Source organism: Perna viridis, chromosome 3 (genome assembly GCF_037379345.1).
Source record: "Perna viridis isolate PV_CMFRI_1.1 ecotype Kerala chromosome 3, ASM3737934v1, whole genome shotgun sequence".
Lineage (NCBI taxonomy): Eukaryota > Metazoa > Mollusca > Bivalvia > Mytilida > Mytilidae > Perna > Perna viridis.
In genome coordinates, this window is record NC_142447.1 from 20,185,750 (window position 1) to 20,212,671 (window position 26,922).

At 32.2% G+C, this 26,922-nt stretch overlaps 1 protein-coding gene across 1 annotated transcript; it reads left to right on the forward strand.

Annotated features, from left to right (window-relative positions):
• The first annotated feature begins 1,164 nt into the window (after positions 1-1,164).
• On the forward strand, positions 1,165-26,191 carry LOC148621373 (ubiquitin carboxyl-terminal hydrolase 3-like). Its single transcript, XM_088575629.1, has 16 exons — positions 1,165-1,403; positions 3,895-3,955; positions 8,756-8,842; positions 9,176-9,262; positions 10,198-10,251; positions 11,075-11,210; positions 11,520-11,605; positions 12,360-12,467; positions 13,122-13,235; positions 13,589-13,809; positions 14,260-14,340; positions 15,273-15,391; positions 22,154-22,273; positions 22,727-22,803; positions 23,199-23,239; positions 24,132-26,191. Exons 1-16 carry the CDS (start codon positions 1,319-1,321, stop codon positions 24,275-24,277), a joined length of 1,623 nt encoding a protein of 540 aa, XP_088431755.1. The 5' UTR covers positions 1,165-1,318; the 3' UTR covers positions 24,278-26,191.
• The last annotated feature ends 731 nt before the right edge of the window (positions 26,192-26,922 follow it).

Below are 26,922 nucleotides of genomic sequence, written 5' to 3' on the forward strand. Positions count from 1 at the left end.
TTGTATACTGGACAAGCTTAATAAAGAACATCAAGAATTTATGTGACCATAATACAATGCACGAAATTAATCATCTAGTTTTGTCAAGATGAAAGACCAGATTTTAATCTATCAACAGAATTTCATAATCAGAAATTTAATCCTCATAAGTTAACCTCAATTAAGGCACGTTCTCTGATTTTTTTTTCTCGATTTTTTGTTTTGATTTTGTTTTTATGATGTTTTTTGTTTTTTTTATAACCCTCGCCACAAGCATACCAAACCACCGGACAATATTATTAAAGAAAGATAAATAATTTTAAACAACCTTCCCAATTTTGATAAGTACATGTATCTCCCTATTCTTTTACACACTTGGTTTAACTGCTTTGATACTTATTCGTTTAGTTTTAAATTTCAGCAGACTACCTTGTACAAAACCCGAGGAAACCCAAGGAAAATTAATCTAATTTAATAACTTTTTTTCCAAATATAAAGAACTGCTAAGGGACCGGTCAATATTTATCGGCGCGGGGTGACACCGGTGCAAAATGCAATAGGACACAAATTTACCTCAATAGATTCTAAAAGGACTCCATAGGACATCAACTCTTTTATTACAAATGTATTATTTAAAATATTAAAAAGGTTTTTCTTGAAGTTTAACTACTCATTTATTGTATATATTGTTTTTTGTTGTTTTGTTTTGTTTGTTTTTTGTGTTTTATTGAGGGTATGAAATGCACCGGGACACACCCCAAATAAATATTGACCAGCCCCTAACTTGTAAAACAAAACAGAGAACACATTATTAATCATAAGTTAGATCAACTAAACAAAATTTACGAAAAAAAAATTTAAAAAATATACATGTACACTTCTGCATATCAATTTTCGAGTACCGAATAGTATCATTAATAATGGACATCATACATTTGGGACGAACTTGTATAGACCGAAAGGGAATTAAGTCTGATATGCAAATTAGTCACGTGATTAAGCCGAATAACTACCACAAATGTAATTCTCTTTTCTAAAATGCGTTGCAATCTTATTTAGACATGACAATCAATGTAATATGTATGTTTGAAATTAAATATTAACATAAGACTGAATATTTCCCAAAACTACATGAATATTTATTGACTTAACAATAAAAATATTGCACATGCGGGCGTATTAATTTTACTATTGGAATTTCTATTCAGACACGCAGGACGTCAAAATTTGTTGGACAAACATCGTCAGAACTTCATGCTGCCTCGATCCACTTGCAGAATCACTCTCTTTCGATAAGTATACAGGAATTGTCTGTTCTAATTGTACCCTTGTGCATTTTATGGAGTGTCCTCATCTTGAAGAAGCCGTGCAATTATTAGCGCCACCTACATTTGCAGATACAAATACACAGTTTGTCTGTGCAGGTGAGATTCCTGCCAATAGTAGAACAGTTTTGTCTAAATTTGAATTAGAGTGATAAAATATCTTACGAGATGTTGTATTTAAAATCAGGTGCCCTTAATGACGGTCTAGCCATGTGGTCAAAGTGGGTCACGTTATGTCATTAATGAAAATTTGTATTTTTCCAGATAAAAATGAAATTTATTGTACGACAGTTTCAAAATGGTTAAAATTATATCACATCTCAAAATGCCTTTACATGCACGCCTGTAACAATAGGATATTGATCTTAATCCTGACTATTCATAGTTCTTTGCAATCAAAACAAAGGTATTTCCGTTTTGGGGAACATCTCAAAAGCAGTATGTTGAAGCTTTATTCAAAGCTAAGTGATAGCAGTCATCTCTTTTAATGTCATCATGTTTCCTGTTCGAAAATTAAATTATCGTTAGAATGTCAATGTACGTACATTCCAAAAATATTTTGTGTCATTCATATCGAGGATGAATCAAGAGTTGGTGAAAACTGGTATGAGAAGACCCCTCCCATTTCCTATCAATTGAGTGAGATCATGTCTGGTTTTGTATTTGCTAAATAAAAAGAACAGTAGGGCAATTATTACTTCAAAAACATTTACATGTACCTTTGCACAAGCAGGCATTTGCCTTCAGAAGACCTAAATATTGATGAGTATTGAAACTCTAGATGATAAACATTATCTCTTTTTATGTGAAATTACATTCTTTTGTGTGACCAGTTCCTCACAAAGAAGCACTGTTAGATAGATTGTTGGAACCAATAAACCTCATTTATTTACTGCATTTCAACATAATCTGAAATTGCTGAACATTTTCAATTGCAAGTGTTTTCTTGGACATAATTACATGTTAGACATTATAGATTTTTTTTTTACCAATACATGTATGTGGTAATTCAAGCTTCCCTTACAGTGAATAGTCATAAATTACTTTTGATCTCTTGGTTTCAACAATTTTCATAGGACTTTGATAAATCATTTCTTTCTATTGTTGAGAACCCCTTTTGATTTTTACCAGGTAAGAATTTTCGTTCAGAGTTAATTCATAGGAAAATGGGTGCTTTACATATATGTATACATGTATATAGCATGTCGGATCTTATACATGTACCTTCTATTGATGTACAGTGTACATGTATATGTATATTTTAAAGGCATGTTTTTTTATGTCCCACGCAACGATAAGTTGGGGGTATATTGTTTTACTCCTGTCCGTAATTCCGTCTAATTCTGTCTGTCCCATAAGTTTTCCGCACGTTTTTTGAAAATCCATGAAGATATTGAACTGATTTTTTGTATGTTAGTCTTTCATGATTAGTTACAGATCGAGTTAAAGTTTTGTTCCGCTACGGTGAGTTTTACCAAAATTATGGGCCCTTGACTTAAAAAAAGTTCCATGGAAATAACAGTTTTCCACACTTTTTTTGTAAACCCTGGAAGATATTGAACTGATTTTTTGTATGTGAGTCTGTCATGATTAGTTACAGAATGAGTTAAAGTTTCATTCCGCTACGCTTAGTTTTACCAAAAATATGGGCCCTGTACTTTAAAAATTTCATGGAAATAACAGTTTTCAAGTTACAAATCAAGTGTAAGTTTCATTCTTCTACGCTGAGTTTTACCATAATAATGGGCCCTGCACTTAAAAAACTGTATTGAAATAATAGTTTTTCACTTTTTTTTGTAAATGCTTGAAGGTATTTGACTGGTTTTTGGTATGTGAGTCTGTCAGCTATGCTGAGTTTTACTCAAAACCACATGCGGGGGCATCATTTGTTTCTCACAGACACAATAACACATCTGACAAAGTGCTTTTTACAGTTATGATATAGCTGTATGGAGGTTAAATGCTGGGGCATCACTTTATCTAGTTTTTATTATTTTTATATTTCTGTAGACCAACTTACTGAGCAGTAGTAATGTACTAACAATCAGTAGGTTGTAAATATACATTACTCTATAAAATTGCAGTGATTAGGATTAGAATTTTGAGAATGTGACATTTCCTTAAATTAAGATTTTCAGTGGGACATTCTGTAACATTGTTTGTAGAAATTTTAAATTTATATGGGACATTTTTCAATTTGAATGTATCAAATGGTGCATGGCCCCCTCTAATCCTAATCGCTGAAATTGCCCATTTAGTTGCCTGTCAACAATTTTACAAAATCTGAAAAAGCTATAAAGTTTTTTTTCTTCAGTTGTTTATAAGCATACATGTACATATACAATGTATGAAGTGGTTCATTATGAAAATGGTAAAAAGTTTGAGTATAAACAGAAACAAACTTCAACGTTCATGCATTAGCTTTTCTCTTATACCTGGTAATGAATATGAACGTGATTTTTATTTTATCAGCATAAAATTACTGGTCTGCCTGTATTTCATATCCTTAGGATTATTTGGTTGGAGCTAATTTAAGACAAAGTCTTGTCATACTTTTAAAATGAACTACATGAATATTCATATCTTTCAGTATGTAATACAGAGAAGAATCCTTGGATTTGTACTCACTGTGGGAAAATTCATTGTGGAAGGTTTGTTAAGAAAATTATATTAAAGCAAGTTTACAATGGCCTCTTCAAATTACATGTAGCATTATTGAACTGATAAAATATCTCTTACAGCTTGTTGAAATAGGCCGGTGCCAATTTAAATTCAATTCCATATAGGCTAGTGATTAATTTAGATAGCTCTCTAGTAGAAATCTGCCCTTCATCATACCAATGTGTCTTACTTGACTACCAAAGGACACCTGTGTGACACTCTTAATTTTGACTAGCTGACAATGATGACCTTAACCTTTAAATTTTCTGTCCACTTTCATTATTGACAGTTTTTTAAAGTTTAATGACAGTGTCCAAAGGATCACACAGGTGTTCTGTGGAAGTAAAGTTGGACACATTGGTATAATGTAGAGCAGATTTCTACCTAAAGAGCTATTTAAATTACTCACTAGCCTACCTTAATTTGTACTGAAATTGGAACTGGTTTATTTCAACTGGCTGCAAACTAGAAGTACATGTGTATATTATACATGTAGTATAATTTTAATACTTAGCCAGCACTCCACAGTATTGTAGAACTGCCTGATTTTGGTCTTGTAATCTGATGCTTTGTAACATTTATCACTTTAAAAAATTGTCAAGCATCTGTAAATCTATATATCTAGAAATAGCTCAAGCCAAGGCCTTCAGGATGCAGTAAAAAATTTCTGGAAAAAAATTACCCACAGCATATAGGGTTACCATGGAAACCATGCAAAAATATGCGAAAATTTGCAAAAAAGTTCATAAAATCAGGTTTAAAAATATCAAATTTCCCGCAAAATATCTGAAATTTTTATTTCAATCCCTGAAACTGTTCAAACTTTTCCCTTCAGAAACCCCTTCCTCATATGGGCATCGCCGGTTAGATTTTGAGCTATTTCACTTTGTAATCCACTTATTAAATTTAGCATGGTAAAAAATTGACTTACTTTCACTTTCACAATGAAGTCAAATTGTCATTGAAAAAAAGCCCCTTCAACATTGAATATATATAAAACATTGCAAAATACTTTTAAAAGTCCCCTTTTTTCAGAAAATGTTTTATCAACAATAGATTCTTCATTTTTAATCACTATAGCAACTACCGGTTTCCATTCATGTCATTTTTCATCCCTAGCCAAAAGTGCGAAACTAAACTAAACTGTGGAGTGCTGGCTTAAGCAAAATGCAATATTAAATATTGTAATTTTCTAGTTATTTCTTGAAAGCTTACCTTCTTACGAGTAAAATGATACCAAATTTATCATAATTGGACAATTGATAACAATTTTAGAGGCATTCTCATACTAGGCTATCTCCTCTTCATTAGTGGAGAACTTTCCTTATACCTAAGTACAGATATGCATTTCACTGTTTTGCTATAATCATCTTTTAAATGAAAATTTCCACTTAAAACATACAAAATCACAACCCATATGTACTTATAAACCCTAAATTTGGGGTTTTGTAAGCTTTTAACACAGGCTATATGCCAAAATAGTGCATTTGAAGCTCATCACATGAAAAATCATAGAAATCTGAATGAACTGAAAACCAAATACTAAAAAGCCCACTCCAGGTCTAAGGTTATTAAACCTGTGCTTATTGTGCACTTAAAAGTTGCCCGGTTAACTATTTTACATGTAACCTGCGCAAATATTTAGCTTTTAAAAATATATTTCATTCTTTGTGATGGCAAGAGCCATATTCACACATGAATTAGTTCAATGATTGTTCTGTTAACTTTGCAAAAAATCTGCATACTTGGTTGCTAGGGACTTATTAGCTAACAACAACATAGGTCCATACCATAAGTTACATTGTTTTAACCCTTGTATCAAAGCATAGCATAAAAACACTAGTTTCTAAGGTGTAAAGCAATTTTTTAAATGTGTAGGGGTATAGGCAGTTCCCTTTAAGCAAAATGCAATATTAAATATTGTAATTTTCTAGTTATTTCTTGAAAGCTTACCTTCTTACGAGTAAAATGATACCAAATTTATCATAATTGGACAATTGATAACAATTTTAGAGGCATTCTCATACTAGGCTATCTCCTCTTCATTAGTGGAGAACTTTCCTTATACCTAAGTACAGATATGCATTTCACTGTTTTGCTATAATCATCTTTTAAATGAAAATTTCCACTTAAAACATACAAAATCACAACCCATATGTACTTATAAACCCTAAATTTGGGGTTTTGTAAGCTTTTAACACAGGCTATATGCCAAAATAGTGCATTTGAAGCTCATCACATGAAAAATCATAGAAATCTGAATGAACTGAAAACCAAATACTAAAAAGCCCACTCCAGGTCTAAGGTTATTAAACCTGTGCTTATTGTGCACTTAAAAGTTGCCCGGTTAACTATTTTACATGTAACCTGCGCAAATATTTAGCTTTTAAAAATATATTTCATTCTTTGTGATGGCAAGAGCCATATTCACACATGAATTAGTTCAATGATTGTTCTGTTAACTTTGCAAAAAATCTGCATACTTGGTTGCTAGGGACTTATTAGCTAACAACAACATAGGTCCATACCATAAGTTACATTGTTTTAACCCTTGTATCAAAGCATAGCATAAAAACACTAGTTTCTAAGGTGTAAAGCAATTTTTTAAATGTGTAGGGGTATAGGCAGTTCCCTTTAAGCCAGCACTCCACAGTATTGTAGAACTGCCTGATTTTGGTCTTGTAATCTGATGCTTTGTAACATTTATCACTTTAAAAAATTGTCAAGCATCTGTAAATCTATATATCTAGAAATAGCTCAAGCCAAGGCCTTCAGGATGCAGTAAAAAATTTCTGGAAAAAAATTACCCACAGCATATAGGGTTACCATGGAAACCATGCAAAAATATGCGAAAATTTGCAAAAAAGTTCATAAAATCAGGTTTAAAAATATCAAATTTCCCGCAAAATATCTGAAATTTTTATTTCAATCCCTGAAACTGTTCAAACTTTTCCCTTCAGAAACCCCTTCCTCATATGGGCATCGCCGGTTAGATTTTGAGCTATTTCACTTTGTAATCCACTTATTAAATTTAGCATGGTAAAAAATTGACTTACTTTCACTTTCACAATGAAGTCAAATTGTCATTGAAAAAAAGCCCCTTCAACATTGAATATATATAAAACATTGCAAAATACTTTTAAAAGTCCCCTTTTTTCAGAAAATGTTTTATCAACAATAGATTCTTCATTTTTAATCACTATAGCAACTACCGGTTTCCATTCATGTCATTTTTCATCCCTAGCCAAAAGTGCGAAACTAAACTAAACTGTGGAGTGCTGGCTTAAGCAAAATGCAATATTAAATATTGTAATTTTCTAGTTATTTCTTGAAAGCTAACTATTTTACATGTAACCTGTGCAAATATTTAGCTTTTAAAAATATATTTCATTCTTTGTGATGGCAAGAGCCATATTCACACATGAATTAGTTCAATGATTGTTCTGTTAACTTTGCAAAAAATCTGCATACTTGGTTGCTAGGGACTTATTAGCTAACAACAACATAGGTCCATACCATAAGTTACATTGTTTTAACCCTTGTATCAAAGCATAGCATAAAAACACTAGTTTCTAAGGTGTAAAGCAATTTTTTAAATGTGTAGGGGTATAGGCAGTTCCCTTTAAGCCAGCACTCCACAGTATTGTAGAACTGCCTGATTTTGGTCTTGTAATCTGATGCTTTGTAACATTTATCACTTTAAAAAATTGTCAAGCATCTGTAAATCTATATATCTAGAAATAGCTCAAGCCAAGGCCTTCAGGATGCAGTAAAAAATTTCTGGAAAAAAATTACCCACAGCATATAGGGTTACCATGGAAACCATGCAAAAATATGCGAAAATTTGCAAAAAAGTTCATAAAATCAGGTTTAAAAATATCAAATTTCCCGCAAAATATCTGAAATTTTTATTTCAATCCCTGAAACTGTTCAAACTTTTCCCTTCAGAAACCCCTTCCTCATATGGGCATCGCCGGTTAGATTTTGAGCTATTTCACTTTGTAATCCACTTATTAAATTTAGCATGGTAAAAAATTGACTTACTTTCACTTTTAACATTGAATATATATAAAACATTGCAAAATACTTTTAAAAGTCCCCTTTTTTCAGAAAATGTTTTATCAACAATAGATTCTTCATTTTTAATCACTATAGCAACTACCGGTTTCCATTCATGTCATTTTTCATCCCTAGCCAAAAGTGCGAAACTAAACTAAACTGTGGAGTGCTGGCTTAGGTGTAGGAATACTCTTTAGATCTACATTATATGGTAACTTCAAAAGCTGTGTTCTAGGATTCCTATTTCCCGTTACCCGGGGCAAGTGAAATTTAGGTCAGGGAAAGTTAGGTACTTAGTTACACTTTCCCGTGACAAGTTGAAAACTTCATATGCTGTAAGGATTTGTTTTGTTAGGAAAGCAGTCATTGACTGTGGGAAAGTTGACTTTATATGGATTTTTCCTTGAGGAAACCTCAATTTCTGAAAAATCCTAGAACACTGTAAAGGATATGGTTTTGATGATATCATTAACATTTTCGAATTTTTCAAGTTTTAGTGGATAAGTGGGACCTGAATTCAAATCGAATTGTTGTTTACCTAGTGCACATAGTTCAGGAATCAAAATATGGCGTCTCATGGACCGGTTAACTTGATTACCAACATCTCAAAATAAAAAATAATTGTTACTTTTGTACTTAGATTTGAACATGTAGCCAATCACACTTCTAAGTGAGATACACGTGTCATTGTTTGTACATGTAATCTGTTAAGCAATTATTTTTATTTTCAGATATGTCAATGCCCATGGAAAGTTACATAATGAAGAAAATACAAGTCACTCTGTGTGTATGGACTGTGAGTCCTTTGCTGTTTTCTGGTATGATTATTAAGTTTTCTTTAAGTGAAATATGCCCAGGAGCAGGGAATTAGGCTTGCCAAAAAATCTTTTTAAAACATGCTAATTTAAAGTAGAACAAAAGAATATTCCATGTTCTATTTATTATCCAACTGATGTCATGTTACTCATTTTTTACATACATGTATATGAAGTACCACATATTAATGCATGCCCTGGGATTCTGTCATCATTGTTTAGAGCTTGGTGACTGATGTGTAATGGCTTCCCCCAATTAAAATATACTACATTATATGTATTTTTAAGTCAATAAAGAAAACCTGTATGCTTAAGTCCACAGTTCTTGTGTTTCAGTTATGCATGTGATGAATTCGTCATCAATGATACAGAGCAGGGTCACTTAGACAAGTTAAGGAAGCAGGTGGTTCAACTTTTAATGAGGTATGTGTTCCTAGCATAAATACTGTCTTCAAGGTTGTTACCTTCTCATGCACAGCCTTTTATTCAGTAAATACGTCTTTAAATGTTGTTTTGAATTTTTTATGAAATCCATGTTATTTCTTCCAAGATTTTAGTAGATAAAAACTACGAAGACAAAACCTATGAAAAATCAGGAGAAATCCTGCCAAAATTTCAGATGCTTATATCTCAAAAACGAGCACATTGACCCATCAATTTTCTACTGCTATTGTTCTTGCATGAAAGATCTTAAAAGTTTTCACTACCCTTTGAAATCTTTGTTATTCTTAAACATATCAGCAAACATCCTCAACATAGGTAAAAATTAAGAAATACAAACTGGTAGCCCAGACCATATTTTTATATAATAATTTGTTAAGTTCGACCTAATTTTACTGGAAGAGTAATCAAGGGAACCAAGGTTATAGCGGTAATCAAAAGAATTTAATCCAGGGACAAAGACCAGACATGGAAAACAGACATACACAACAAAGAACATAAATTAACTAAAATCATACATAACAAAAGTAAATGAGCAACTCGGACTCCACTAAAAAAGTGGGAGCATGGACCAGGTGCACTGGTAGGGTAAGCGTCCTCTGCTTTTCTAGAAACACCCGCCGAGTTGCTCATAAAAAGTCAAGTCCGGGGTAGACAAACAAGGAAAGGAAAACTATGACCCGTTGAATAAATCAGTTTTCATGGTGCTGATGGATACACCATAACGATCCAGTTATGGAAAGTTTGGAAGCCCAGCTCAAAATGTAGTAGCTATGGGCTACTGGGTGACTGCTGATATTTATCCCTGCTTAAGAATGATCTTTATCATTGTTGACTTAAAACATAAAATTGCACTTTCAGTTTAATGATTAAATCAACTACTAACCAAAGTCATATAAATATTATACTTTTTTCAGAGCAGACACTTGTGCAAAGGGTGAAAGCTGTGAAAATTCAGATACTTGTGCTAGGTTTGTTTATTATATCCAATAGAACTTTGTTCTTAAAACTGTGATGATATAGCAGATCAGTGATGAAGATCAAATGCAGACATACTTTATTTTCTAATTGTGGGCAGTGTTCTAGGATTTTTCAGAAATTGAGGTTTCCACGGGAAAAATCCATATAAAGTCAACTTTCCCAGTCAATGACTGTTTTTCTAACAAAACAAATCCTTACAGCATATGAAGTTTTCAACTTGCCACGGGAAAGTGTAACTAAGCACCTAACTTTCCCTGACCCAAATTTCACTTGCTTCAGGTAACGGGAAATAGGAATCCTAGAACACTGTGTTGGTGATCTCATTTCTCACCAACAAAATGATCAAAATCTCCAAATGTTGATAGAAATCCATGTTCAGTTTCTTTGTTGTTTTTTCCTGTGTATTAGTCTTCTAAATTGGGACCAGCTCACCAGTCAATGCTGGTAAAAATAGTGGTGGGCTTGCAGAAATTTTGCTTTCAAGCCACTGTATCCTATATCAAATTCTATTCAGGTCAAGGGGAGGGGCTTGTTGTCTGAAATTTAGATGGCATAGACTGCTTAGGTTCATTTTACAATTACAAAATAAATTTAATATGGGACCAAAAGATTATGTAAAGTCAACATATATTAGGCATAAAAAAAGAAGAGAACACAAGTTAGTTGCTTCATTTCTATTTGTAAGATCTGCTTACTTTTGCTTTTTGCTCAAAATTTCATGTTTGTTTATGAAGTTTTGTATTTTATTTTCTACTGAAATGAAATTTTAAACTATGAATTGCCAACACACAATTATATCTCATTCTCTTGCAGTTCACAGAAACAGAAATTTTCATTAACACTTAGACCAAAGATAAGAAGGAATTCCACTGAATCACAGGAAAATGTCCCACAAAATAAACGAAGAAATTCAACTGAAATGCAGGAAAATAAAAAGAGAATGAAAAAGGTATTGTACAACGTGGAATATGTCTTGATATAGAGTTTCGTAGAGTAATCAGTTAAATGAGGGTGGATAAATTCAGAAGTCTTTAATAATCTCTTGATAAATTTCAATTTACACAAAACGGACTACAGTAGTTAGAAGTCTTACCAGAACAACAGCACTTTGATTTAACTAATTGTGTTTTATTGCACAGCACTAAATTGATCGGGAGACAACATGTTAGATGTTTTTGCATTCTAATACACAACATTATAAGAGTCCAAATAGAATATTAAATTTTAATATTACTTGTCATAATTATTTTTCTTACAGGAAGATCGAATAGCACGACCTAGATCATCAGGTTTAAGGAATCTTGGCAATACATGTTTTATGAATGCTGTATTACAGTCTCTCAGGTAATATTCTGAGGATTGTGGTGAATACATTTTGCAGTTTTGTCCAAGTATGGCTCTGTCAATGTAAGATATCTAAATTAGTCACTGATATCACTTTTCATGGCATCATATTGGCTGAATAAGGATATCTGTTAACTACATATCATATGCAACCTGACAACTTGGACAGACAATAAAATGATTAACACTATACTGGTTGAGAAATACTTCCTACAAATTTAGAAGAGAGTAAAGTTTCACAAATTATGAAAATCTGACGTGTAATGTCATTTCTTTTTTTTAATTTAGTTTAAAAAAGAAAATTAACTCACAGAAACATCTTATTTTGTTATATTTAAATAATAGGAGATGTTTACAAGCAATGTAAAATTCTGACTTATTTTGTAACCTTGAAATGACTTAAGTCCATGTAATCCAAAGATTTCCTTTGTAGTTTGAACAGCCCTCTATGGACTGAGTATGGGCCATGTGACCTCGGGCTAGTCCAAAGAAAAAAAGCAATTGGACATATGGGCAACCTCATTCTATTTCAACTGAAGGAAAAGCTAAATTATTCAGTTGCTGTTTCAGTAAACACAATTTTAGAAAAATTGATTTGGAATGGGAAACATGTAAAACAGAATTATCAATAGAAAAGTGAATCTGATATTTATAGCAAACAGTGTATAGGAACTTTAATATAGATGTACATGGATATTAAAAAATCTTTACTTCCAACAACAGAAAAGAAAGAAATATTTTATATTTTTTGCAGTAATATCCAACAGTTCTGTGGTTATATTAAACAACTACCTTCATTAGATGAAAAGTCCACCAAGAAAAAGCATATTACCAGAAAGGCTTCAAAAACAGAGGAAGACATGTAAGATCTTGGTTTTTATCCCTTTTTAATTGTTAAGGACTAGAAGAAAAGCTGTTTTACTTCAACCTGCTATACTGAACTCTATCGATTTCTTTAATCCATGAGATTTTATGACCTAACACCTGTACAAGTGTGAGATAAGGAAATCTCAGACACCCAAGGGTAATATTTAAACTTTCTCTAATGAGGCTTGCCCCTTGCAGGTCCAGGAGTGAAAAGAATAGGCCTGCAGTTGTGCTAATCTTGTTGTAAAAGGCGACTAAATAGTGCTCAGAACCCTGGCAGGGCTAGGGTGCTCTGCCCACAGAGCAACTGGGTTGTGTGCCACAGATGGTGGAATGGGGTACCCCTGGCATGTTGCATGCTGGGGTCATCAGGCCATAATACGGAAAACCTCACCACAAATCATAGTGATGCAACATGTTGGGAAAAATGCCACGTCCCTGTGAAAACTTCTGTGGTGTTCTATTGGAGTAGGAACCATTGGGATCCGCCACAGTAGGCTAAATTGCCCGACCCTACCGACCTCTCCCTACAAGTACAAGTGCATTGTTGTATCATCAAATGACTGAGATAGTCATTTTAGTTCTTATTAATGTTATCACTTGATAGTGCATTGATAGTTATTCTTCTTCTGGTTGTATTTTATTTTAGATTTCTGATTGAGGAAGTTAGAAAGACATTGGTAGCTTTATGGCAGGGAACAAAAGGGGCCATCTCACCAGAATCTCTCTTCTGTGTGATATGGAAAGTTGTTCCTAGGTTTAGGTATGGTAGTCAGTAATTTTTTATGATGTAAAGTTGTAGTGAACAACAGTTTGTATTAATCACTTGATTGATGAGAAAATGTTCATTTGTACTGGGAAACTCCTGAAACCATCAAATTTGATTACACTTTTCTTTGATTTTAAGTTATATTGCATGGAAAGGTTCAATCATCTTTTCCAGGAAAACATCTTGTTTTTTTAACTTTGTGCAAATAATTTTCTGTAAAATATAACATCACAGTTGACATCTAGTTGAATTCAACAAATTACTGATTTTTTTTTACCTCAAATAATATTCTATAATAATGCTAGGTCATATATAGGCTTCTTATGTTTTCGTCATAAATTTTGCAGGGGATACCAACAACAGGATGCCCATGAGTTCATGAGATACTTGTTGGACAGACTTCATACAGAACTTTTATCTCTGTTACCATACCCAAACAATAACAGTCCATTTATAGGACCAAAGGGCAAGAGTACAATTGTCACTGCTGTATTTGGTGGTCTCTTGCAGAATGAAGTCACATGTCTTGAGTGTCGGATGGAATCAAAGAAACATGACCCATTTCTAGGTTGTACAATATTGTAGTTTTTGATAAAATATTGTTTCTATGCCTCAGCCACAAGGTGTAGGGTGGAGTTAATTTTCGTATTACCTCATGGATTGTGTGGTCCTTATATTGAGGTCGATAGACCGTTGGTGTTCATTATGTCATAACTCAAGTATCAGTTTAATGGTCTTATAATATGTAGTTGTACTTCAAAGTTCCAATAAATAAAAGAAAAGTTGGAATTTATTTTAAAGCTAATGACCCCAACTTTTTATGATGTGTGCGTAATATTTGTTTTGGTTTTAATGAGAAACCGAGAGGATGTTAGTGAAGGGAATGATTTGATGAATAGTATGAACATAAATGATTCATTTTTAGTATCTATCTTGTGTATTGCCAAGTTCATAGTAGTTTTTAAGCACTTTATTTCCTATGAAAACTGTTAATTAGTTGATTGTTATTCTTTTACAGATCTCTCATTAGATATTCCTCCTCAGTTTGCCACCAGATCATCTAAAATAAAGGAGGGTGATCCTGTCTGTCGATTGGAAGGTACTATGTTAAAGAGTTTACTATTGTAATGACGAAACTTTTGTGTTTCAGATTAAAGTAAGCATGTATGGGAGATACTAAAAAAAATATGCTGAATATAGAATATATTAGCATATGTACATTAATTTATGTATGCTGGCAGCGTATCCAGAAAATGTGTGTCCATGTGACAGAACGCATACGATATCTAGGGGTACCACCAACACATTAAAATTAAGATATAATACAAGTGTTAATTAGAAAATTGTGTAATTTTACCTCCAACCAACACATTAATAAATTAATGGTATTCTGCCTGCTGGATGTACAGAATGACAGATGGACACTTCGCTATAACCCTCCACTTTTCAAGTGGATGTTATTATAAATAACACAGAACAAGAGTTTCACACACAGTAATAAAAAAAGTTTTTTTTTTTTTCAAATTCATTATATAATGATGTATTAATGTTTAAATAATGATACAGTACATATTTTTACATTCTTAAAAAAGTTAGTATTGCCAGTATCATAAGCGGCCTCACTCGTATTGTGTATCATATCATAGGGCAAAATACCATAATATATCGTGATTCGATATACCATTGCATTCTTACAGCAACATATTTAAAACGTAATAACCCAATCAACATTTGTTTATCAATTTTAATGGAACAATACATATATATTAAACAAATGACTACACACATTCACATTTTATTAGACCAATTTTGAAAGAGTATTTGTTGGCTTCATCATTTAAGCAAAGCTCTGTCCATTTAATGTATAACAGTAATCCTTATATTACATGGGCTATTGACTCACTCCATAACAGAATGTCAAATTCAAAATTACTTACGTATGCAGCCCTAGGTGTGTTAACTCTGCATTTTCAGAGGTTTCATATTCTGAAACGGCTCTAATTTATCATTTAGTACATTTTCTAATTTCAGATTGTCTTTCAAGTTTCACGGAACTAGAAGAGTTAGAAGCGTCAGAACTTTACATGTGTAGTAACTGTAAAAAGAAACAAAGATCTACTAAGAAATTCTGGATTCGCAGGTTGCCAAATGTAAATATAAAAAAAGGTGTTCAAATTACATGCTAATATCATTGAATACTTGAATTTTTGAAAAAGAAATTAAGTAGTGAACTATGTGAATCGGGAGCTATTCAGGTTTTAGTAATTGGTCTTGGGTACAAAATCCAATCAGTGTTATGGATTACTATGCACCATTGTCGCATTTCCTCTTAAAATGGCACATTTAGTAACTAATGTGTGCCGTCATGTATGCACATTAAGTTTCCATCATTGCTGTTGGAGTGTTGCTTGCTACTTGTGGCAGTTAAAAAGGTATGAACATGTCTTTAAACAAGGTTTTTATTAGCTATTTGCGGGTGTTTTGATCGCCACGTTTTCCAGGGGATTTGAGGAGCGGGGAATGAAAAGGGTTCTTTGTTGTGCTTTGTTGAGATTGCATATTCTTCATCATTTATGCGTTTGAAAGAAAGAACAATTAATATTGTATTTTTAAATAATTTAAATAACACAATAATATCTTGACCCAAAACAAAACAAGTTATCTTTTGCAAACAAAAGAAAGTATTAATGTTGGTTACCAGAATCATACTGCAATTGTTGTAGAAACTGACTTGCCAACTGACCGTGAATCTGAACCCTCCTATTGAAAAAACTGATGATGGAGGAGACATGTCATTTGGCCCTAAAGCCCCAACAAAACATCAAGATAAATAGGCAAAATCCAATTGTAACTAAACAAATAAAATGAAATAGGCTCTCACTTAATCAACTTGGGGATCTGTGGACTATGATAAAGCACTAGAGAATACATAGGTATAAAAACTCAAACAGCAGAAAAGGAAAGTGATCTGATGTGACAATCAATTGACATTGACATATATTGTCAGTTATATACAATACTGATTAAGAAACATTTTAACTCTTAATGACCAATTATCTACAGTGTTCATTTATTCTACATTTAGTCTTCATATTTACGCATAGTTGCTATTCCAAATTTTGTCCCATGGTGTTTTTTTAGGATGGCCCATTGAAATGAAGGGTAAGGGGGCCATAGTCCGATTGGTAAAATTTTAATCCCAATCACTGTCTAATCCCATGAATTTTTCGCCAAGAAATCTGGACTTGTGCTGAGGTGATATTTATCAAATTATTTCATGTCTGATTTTGCCTCAGTGTTCATTATTCTCATTTATTTGACTTTTACACAGCTAAATTTGCCACACAGAGAATATAGAGTTAAAATACATTTATCATATGAATCTCAAGATGATTTTCATAAGATGGAGTTTACATATGATTATTATATGATAATTACTATTTTATCTCAGACGTGATAAACATATATGAACTACAATATTTACATATGAGAATCATAGTCCATTCTTATGGCTTTCATATGTAAATTATAATTTTATTATCGTACATTTATATGTGGCACTTTTGGCTTTCCAAAATATGTCTACATAGGTGTTGACTTATATGGATTCTCATTATTTTCGAAGAATTTTTATTGCAAATTACTCTCTACAGATTATGAATGTCTCCATAGTACCTATAATAAAATATCACGTTCAGGATTTTAAGGATCATTTCCATGGAATATAATGAAAAATACGGACTGTCATCAAATTGTATAAACTGGTCTGTGTCTACATGAATGTATAGATCTATGATGATGCTATTAGCCGACCAATTCCTTACTCATCTGATATTCAGTGATATTCAATGATAGGACAGATCTATTCTGAGTCAAATTCCTTTTATTAGTAAAGGTTATTTTACACTTGAAGAAATTTCAGAAGGACTTAAGTTGAGTTTTGAAATCCTTCCTGACAAGAAAAATAGTTTTCTCCTGAACAGCTCATACGCTGTATGACAGGGCACTTTCTTCTTAATAGTTTTGTGTCTGGCATCATGATTATTTTGGATTTCTTTACAAGTTGAAAATAACTGTTCTGAATACGGTGATTGCCTTATAATAAGTAAAATCTGCTTCATGGTCTTTTCAGGGATACCAGTAATGTATTTTGCAATACAAAATGAACCTCATGGTTTTTGATGGAGCTTATGTAGAAGCTTTATAGAACAATATTGTTTGTTTTTCACAAAAAAATCTAAAGTAGACCTACAAACTTATTATTTTTCACAACTTTGGGCTAGCAGCTGTGGTATCCAAATGAAGGTAAAAACTTTCATTTTTACCATGGTTAATTGACTCTTTATTTCATTATAACAGAAATAAATATGGTCATGAAGGTGGTGAAAAAATGTATTATTTTACTTCTTTATTGCATCAAGTCTTGATTTTTCTTGAGGTGGTAGACAGTTAATAGTTGAAAAGTAAAGCTCAGTTTTGACATTCCTCTGACAGGTCATTAATGAAGATAAAATGCAGAAATACTTTCAGAGTTGTTACCCAAATTACCACCGAAGAAAATACGAAAAGACAAGTAGCAGGAACAATAACATGTGTTACTTATTAGTTTCATATAAGTTTTATTTATTACTATAAATGGTAACAGATCTATGATGATGCTATCAGCCTACCAATTCCTTACTCATCTGATGTACAGTGATACTAAATGATAGGACTGAGATCTGGTCTAATTTACTATTTTTAGATTAAGTTGTAGCAGAGTAGGACTGAGATCTGGTCTAATTTACTATTTTTAGATTAAGTTGTAGTAGAGCAGGACTGAGATCTGGTCTAATTTACTATTTTTAGATTAAGTTGTAATAGAGTAGGACTGAGATCTGGTCTAATTTACTATTTTTAGATGAAGTTGTAGTAGAGTTTAATAGGTTTTTACATGAGTGAAGATTAAAGATCAAGTTATATTTCACAAGTTGGAGAAATTCAAGTCTTTTTCACGTGTGAAGCATAGCTGAAAGAGGGTAAAGACTTGGAATTTCTCTGACGAGCTAAAGATAACCTGATCATTGATTTGTAACAAGTACCTGTTTCTTCCGTGAAAACATATACTTTGTTCACTTCTCTTAGTGGACACTACCATTTCTGGAAACATAGTATAATGGTGATGTCAAATTTTCTCTTGCCTTTGTTTTGAGTGTGTCTATGACGCTGCCACTTTTAAGGCATTTCATTGGTTAAGAGAACAAGTTAAAATGAGTGTGTGACCTCATCGCACACAGGTTGTCTCAACTCGCTAAGGGCCATTTCCAGAAGAATGTTTCTTTAGTCTTAAATGTTTTTATTTTATTTTGCTTCAATGTTGATCAATGTGATAAGTATACATTTTCTTTCCCTCAATACAACAGGCTTTCTGTCTATTTTCACGTGTTTATAACAGTCATATTATTGTTTAAAGTTCAAACAATACTTGAATCAAGATTTGAAGTATTAACAACAATCAATCAGAGTTTTTTCAGAACAATTCTTAAACACAAGGACTTCTGGCAATCTCACTTAATCAAAGGGAAATCTATGCCTGGATATTCACTTATTCTAAAACCTTACTGGTCAAGTTTTGGTATGGAAACAATTAGTTGCTATACATTATCAGTACAGATGGTCTGAAGTCATGATGACAGTTATGACAGATCTATGATGAAGATCAAATGCAGACATACTTTAACTTCTGATTGTTTGTGATCTCATTTGATAGGACTGAGATCTGACTATAATAAGTTATTACATGTCAACTCAACTACACCCACCTCTGTTCAAAAAACCCATGTAGCATGTAGTCAGTTCTTGAGTAGAATTAAAGTAACAATGGAGTTGAAAAAATGTTGAAAAAACTTTTTGAAAATTTGTGCACTTGTGCAAGGCTTGTTAATTCCAACATAACCTTATCCAGGGATAAAAATTGGCAGTCACACTGTAGCCCATTGATTTTTTTTGGGCTACCAAACTTTTCAGCAAAATTTAGTTGAACTTTTAAAAATATCAAACAAAACTATGGTTTGGCTATCAACTTATTTTTTAATTATTGTCCTTGCCTTATTGATATTTCAGATCAATGATGAAGATCAAATGCTGACATTCTTTATTTTCTGATGGTCTATGATCTCATTTGATAGGACTGAGATCAGTGTACAACAATACAGTTGTAACATTCTGAAGATCTTTAGAAAAACATAAGCAAAATTAAAATAACAAATAAATAAAAAACTCTAGAGTCTATAATTCTTCTTTTCAGGAGTGTTTTAAAGCATAATTACTAACATGAAGTTACGGTAATGCATATAACACATATCACATGAAGTGCTGTTCTCACTTTTGACACTTATAATAATGATTAAATGTGACATTTTATCACCTTATAGGCTGTGGGATTATATGGTAGGACTACAATCTGTTCATACATAAGTACAGTTAATTCAGAACTGAAAACTAACAATAAACCTACTGGTACTTGCAGATGGTACTCCTCATAGCTTCACAGATTTACTTATGATTAAAGTTGGAGTTTAAAGTATAAAGTAACCTTCCAAATAAAATTCAGACACTGGCTATGTTAGAGGTGATTCATGGTTTAGAAAAACCCACGGAACAAAAAATGCTTTTATGGTCTACATATGCTATATATTTTAATAACGATATTTCTTTCTGTACATTCACCTCCCACTAAAATCAATCAAATCGAGAATGTCAACTCTTGTGAAATGCTTATTTCGTACACTGTCTGTATAATTTTTACCTGGAAAGAGTGGCAACCTAGTGGCCAACAAAGACTTGTTTTGCAGTCTGCAACTGTTTCTGAATTTAAAATTAAAGTGTCTTTGGTGGGTTTTTGTCATGTATGAACCACCTCCTGTCTGATTTTTATTAAGACTGCTACTAAAATGGCTTGAACTATGGTTATATGTATATAAAAGTTGTAATGCACTGTTTTTTTTGTTTTTTTTTCGATTATGGGTCATCATGACAGGTCAGTGATGAAGATCAAATGCAGACATACTTTATTTTCTGATTGTTGGTGATCTCATTTGATAGGACTGAGATCTGTCTATACATTAACACAGTTGTTTCCCCATGCAAAAAAGGATGATGCATTAATTGTTAAAGGAAATGGATATACATGTATTTACAGAAATAAAGCAAAATAATGGATATACTGTGAATGTACTATTGTTTGTGGGGTACCAATTTTCGTGGTTTTTGTTGGTAGACCAAACCATGAAGTTTGGTTCCCATCCAGATTTCTATTGATGTGTATACTGAAAACATTCAAATCATGAATTAAAGAATCCACAAACTTGTGTTTCTTCCCTGATCCATGAAAAATGGTATCCATCAATTTAAGTACTTTCACAGTATTCAAAAACTAACTTGTGATGCAGAAGGAAAAAAACCGTCAACTTCAGAATACTGAGACATGATCTTTTGAGAGAATGTTTGCAATGTAATCAAACCCAGACATTTCTTGAATGATCAGATTTTCCGGAATGAACACTTCAGAGTTGTTTTTATACGATATTGAATTTCATTGTCTTTACCTTATGTTACTGTTGAATATTCATATTTTTGCTAAACTAGAACTTTCCGACTCTGAGAAACTATAAGCAGTGAGTGCCTTGGGCTGGAAATTGTGCATCTAATTTCGAGTCTCTTGACAGATCAATGATGAAGATCAAATGCAGACATACTTTATTTTCTGATTGCTGGGTATCTCATTTGATAGGACTGAAATCTGTCTTTGCACTAATGCAGTTGTAACACATTCTAGAATCTTTATCAAAAACAAAACCAACAAAAACTATCTTTAGGCTCTTGGGGTAATACTCCATCTCAGTAGTGTATTCAAGCTTTAATACTTGGATTCTTATGGGAAGCAATGGTAATAGAAGTAGTATATTGACAATACTTTTTAAGTAGTTTTCTCAGTTTTTTGTCAGGTCATTGATCTAATGTAGGCATCTTTTATTTTCTAATTGTCTGTTCTCATTTGATAGGACAGAGACTTTTCTAGCTATGTACATTAATTGAGTTCTTTCACTCAAACCTGACTATACCTAAACTCTGTTTAAAAATGTTATGTAGGATGCTGTCAGTGCTTTGAGTACTGTAGGGTTCAAGTAATCAAAGTTGAGTGTGAAAAATCTGAATCTTCAGAAGAAATTCTGATACATATTGTACGTTTGTTAATAAATTCCAACAGAACATTAAAGCCTTACTGATATTTCAGATCAATGATGAAGATCAAATGCAGACATACTTTAACTTCTGATTGTTGGTGATCTCATTTGATAGGACTGAGATCTGTCTATTCATTAATGAAGTTCTTTTACCCTATCCAGCCTACACCCAACTCTTTTTTAAAATGTCATTCAGGTGCTTAAGTAAATCAGTGTTACTTATATACCTGAAGTGTATCTCCTTCTTTGTCCTTATGTATCTGTCAAATGCTATTGTTTGGTGTTGTTTTTTATTGTGTTATTAGAGATCCATGATGATGTTACCAGTGGATAAACTTTTTCACTCATTTGTATAAATGATACTTCATTATAGGACCGAAACTTGTATTGTACTATTTGTCAGTAAGGCCTTGGGTCAATTACATGGCAATGTAATACATTATATTACCATTGTTTTATAAATTTCTGCATTACCATTACCATTACTCAATTCTGACCAGGTCAGTACATTTTGTCAGGATAAAGTAACAGGCAGTTTGCTTTGTATGTGTTCTGCTTTCTCATCTTATATTTGCATTGTTTTATAGCAAGACCATGTAACTGTATTCCTGTTAGTGTGAAGTCTAGTACGTTGTCCTTTAATGATACAGACTTAATTATTGCTTATTATTTCTGTATTATTTTCAGGTATTATGTCTCCATATCAAAAGATTCCGGTGGCAGTCATACTTCAGGGTTAAACTAGATACATTCATAGACTTCCCACTAAAGGACCTTAACATGAACAAATATGTATTGAATAACTTGGTAAGTGTACTGCTTAACAGAATGCATTGAAGTAAGTTGAAAAAAAGCAATTTCGTCCTCGAAGTTTTGTCCTGGAGGTTTCGTTCTGAAAGTTTCTTCCTGGAAGTATTGTCCTTGAGGTTTTGTCCAGTTTCGAAAGTTGTTTGGTTTACACATGTTAAAGATGCATTGAAAACAACAGAAGATGACATATAAGATGACTCCAGAAATTGTTCCTTTGTACAGGTTTTACTTTGAAGGTTTATTTTTGATTTTGCAGCATGTACATGTATCAATAGTAACAATTGGTAAATTGAGCCATTATCAAAGTCATATTTATTCAGTTGTATTTTTACATTGGTTTTTCCTTATGTTGTATAAAACTTGAGTATTCATTTTATATATTTACATTTTAAATTTGTCCTTGCCTAGATTTATGCATAGCCAAAAGAAAAAAAATATTTTTATTTTCAGCATGAGACGAGAGGAAGTGGAAAAGGGTCGGCTAATGAGTATGACTTGGCTGCAGTGGTTGTCCATCATGGATCTGGGTATGTATTTCAGCAGAACTGTAATCTTTGGAAATTTTTTTCAAACATTTTTATTTTCACACTAAAGATCTGGAACAAATAATTGTACTGGTGCTGGCAAATTAAAATAAGCAGAAATAGTAGATTGATTAGTTAATAATAAAAAAAAACCATAACAGATGACATGTTAATTTCATTGGATATTTATATTTTTGAATTTCATTAATATTTATAGCTTTGCTAAGGGATTATAAATAAACCAAAAGAAGATGTGTTGAAAAATATTTTTTATCTTTTTTTTTTACATGAAGTATGCTTTGAAAGGTTATTCACAATGATATACTACTCAACTTGGTATTTAGACCAGATATTTTGTATATCACTATTTGTTAAACTTGATGCTGTTTTCTTTTCAGGGCTGGATCTGGTCACTACACTGCATATGCCCAACATGAGAGTTAGTACTATATTTTAATTACCTTCTTACCTTTATGTGCAAGGAAAATCATTCAGTGAAAATTCTGAATTTATATTCAACTTAATGACAGTGACATCACATTTATTCCAAAGTGACAAAATTACAGTGAAAGATGGTTTTGGTAGTTAAGTTAGTAACAATATTCTCAGTGACATGGAAATAAGTATTAAATTTTGCTAATATACTAATGGAAAAAAGAAAATTATGCACTCTAGTTTAAATTCAGTATGAACAAAACTTTAAATTTGCATAAAATCCTTGAATTTGCAGATATTGCCTAGATTTTTTACACAATGCCAAGGAAATTGGGTATGTCAATTTTTGGCAAAAATTGCGAAATGTTTGAAATCCAGTGTCTGAGGATTAAAAGAATCTTTTTTACTTAAAAAATGAAAGAAATAGGTTTTATTAAAAAATTTTATACTATAAACTCACCACAGAATGATATAATCAAAATCTGATATTGATATATGTACGCTGTATTCCAAGTGAAGATCAGGTTTGTTAATTCATTTGTCACACAACCTATTTTTCTTTGCTTAGAAATCCCAATTATAAAAAATTGAATTTGGATGTTTAGGTAATTGGAATCAAACATAAATATGACAAAATATTTTATCTGTCTTAAATTATTGAGCAAACAGAGTGCACAGTTTCTTTTTTTGATTAGTATTTTTATATAAACATGTTCATGGAATATATTAGACATTATTTTCTGCCGGTTTTAAATGGTATCCACTTTTTCCAATCTGGATTTTTTTCACTCTGTTTCTTTGTTATACCCCATTTTTACTTTTGATTTTGCCAATTTTAACTTGTTTGTGTCTGATATATAGAACCTTAAGTAAATGTTGGTTTTATTGTTTTCCAGGCCAATGGTATCACTTCAATGACAGCACTGTTACAATGTGTGAAGAACAAACAGTTGCCCGTTGTAAGGCATACATATTGTTCTATATACGACGAGAATTTAAAATTCCGGATTATTTTAATTTCAATGGAACCTCCCATCGATGAATATTGTGTGTTTAAATGTGTGTGTACAGAATGTGTAATGTAGACATGCTGTGAATTTGAGTATTTTTTTCATCATGGAAGAGAGTATTTGTTGTGTGAATGATTATTTGTGTTTTTGTTCATTTTTCTACTTTAATGTGTAGGTCTTTTTCTTCTGAATTATCTCATTGTATTTAAATTTTTTCGTTGTAAGTTTGAATGATATTTCTTAGAAAGAATGAATTAATGTTTTCATGTTCTAATGTGACAGATTTGGTCTAGTATTTGATAATATTTTGAATATGTTAAAGAATACTATACTCGGCGTCACATAAATAACATACTGTTAAAATTTGAATAAAAATATTTTCTACGACTTTATTGACACCTACCGTCGTTTAAATTGTCTTGAATGACTTGCTCATTCGTTTAGCCAAATGGCTTCTCCCTAAACATTGAATCGTTAAATTCCGTTCAGAGTTTAAATCTCGGTGCCAATATTTACATTGTAAAAAGTCTGCCATGTTTACAGTGATCAGGTTGCTAGGAGATGTTGTTTACGTTTAAATGGTTTGTCCAAAAACCGAAGAACCCAGAATGCATTTCGGCGTTATTTCGGATATCTCGGATTTATTTTACGCGAACAACGTACACTACCGAGAAGTTGATCAAGTAGACGACGGGAACTTACGAACTTCGTTTGTAAACAAATTGTCCCGTAGAAACCAACATGGCGGATATTGGTATGGGATTTTCCCGTAAGGATTTGTTACGCATGATTTAAGCTAATAAGCAACTTGTTTAGGGAGAAGCCGTTTGGCTAAACGAATGAGCAAGTCATTTAAGACAATCTAAACATTGGTAGGTGTCAATAAAGTCATAGAAAATATTTTTATTCAAATTTTAACAGTATGTTATTTATGTGACGCCGAGTATAAAAGACTTTTGTACTAAAATATTTTTCTTGTTTTTTATTTGATACACAGATGTTATTGGTTTTAACTAACTTCAATAGCTTTATAGGTTGTAATTTAAATCCAAATCTTTGCCAATATTTAACGTTTATTGAAAGTTTTAACAATCACAAAAATGCAAATCCATAAGTAATTGTCCCATGCTGCTACCCAGAAAGGTGCATAGAAATACCTTTGTCCGTCCAGTCATATTTGTGGATGCAACTCTTCAGAAACGGTACAGACTGCTTGACAGAATTTTTTGTTCAAATTTTGTAGGATTGTTAGTCACTATTTGTAGTTGATCATAGTGTGTCTCCATTTTGTTTTGGCAAAATTTATAGGAGTTATTTATAGGGACTTTTGCACTTTAACATTTTTGTGGCGGCAGGGGATGTGGCTATGAGTTGAATGTTTTATTGAGAATTAGTCCTACCTTTAATGTCATGGTCCATACATAGAGGAAGACCTCACAAGGGGAAGTAGTTAAGACTAAAGTAATCTTGTTTATTGGTAACTTCTGACATTTTTCTTTGATGTATACAGATTGAAAATGCTATCACAGCGCCTTGCCTGTTATACATAAAATAATAGGTAAAGTTTTCAACCAGGCATGCATGAAAAATTTTAAGGTCACAGTGGAGTTGAATGACATTGGCCTATCCTGACAAAATAGATAATTTGAAAGTATTTTTTTCTAAGGTCTAAATTTTGATTATTGTATTTTTTTAACATACAAAAAACAAAAATAAAATGTTATCTATAAATTATCGTTAAACAGAATATTAGGCAATTGGTTTTTGATGCTGGCTTTCTTATCGGAATCTCAGGCTCGACCTGGGATATCAAAAAACCAATTGCCTGATATTCTGTGTATCACATATGTATGTAGATGAAATATCATTTGTATCACATCAGTTGCCTCAAACCACAGAAGGACTGTTACATATCATGAAAAAAATAAAACTGAATTTTATATAAAGAGAACTTGTGTTATCACCTTATATGACGGACATTGTTTATACCCGATAATACTTTGATAATGTTATTCTCGCTTGATAGGGCTTTACATGCTGTATAACATGGTCTATGAATTCAGGTTGCATTTGGTTTGTGTTAAAATTTGTGTCATGTTTTGTGGATTATCTGTTAAATTGATATTGGTATACACCATGAAATTAAAATGCCTATCACATTGTTCTTAATAGCTAATTACTGAAAAGTTAGAACTAGATAGGATCTGTTGTATCTTACATGGGTTTGATTGAGTTTTCTGAGACCCATCAACTAGTGGTTGTCTATGGTCATGCCTTGTAAGGTCAGATACCCCCCTTAAAGTATGTTACAGTATTCCTCATCTTGAGTACTTACAAGTTTGTATGTTTTAATAACTTTAATCTTGCACAAATTTATTTAAACTGTACATTTTTCTACTACAGATATATGATTTCACAGTATTATAATTTATTGTAATGGTTAGTACTACTAAACCAGTTTCTTGCTTAGAAGCAAATCAAAATATGATGTGTTAAATGTTATTATATGTTGTTGGAAAACGTTTCATAAGAGAATGTTTTTAAGAAATATGCAGCATTTGATCTGGCAATGAATTGACTACTAATACATGTGTCTATTTCAGCTGTTATTTATCAGCGACTTTACAATTTTCTATTGTTCTATCTGCCTGATATTTTCTTATATGGAGGTAGATCT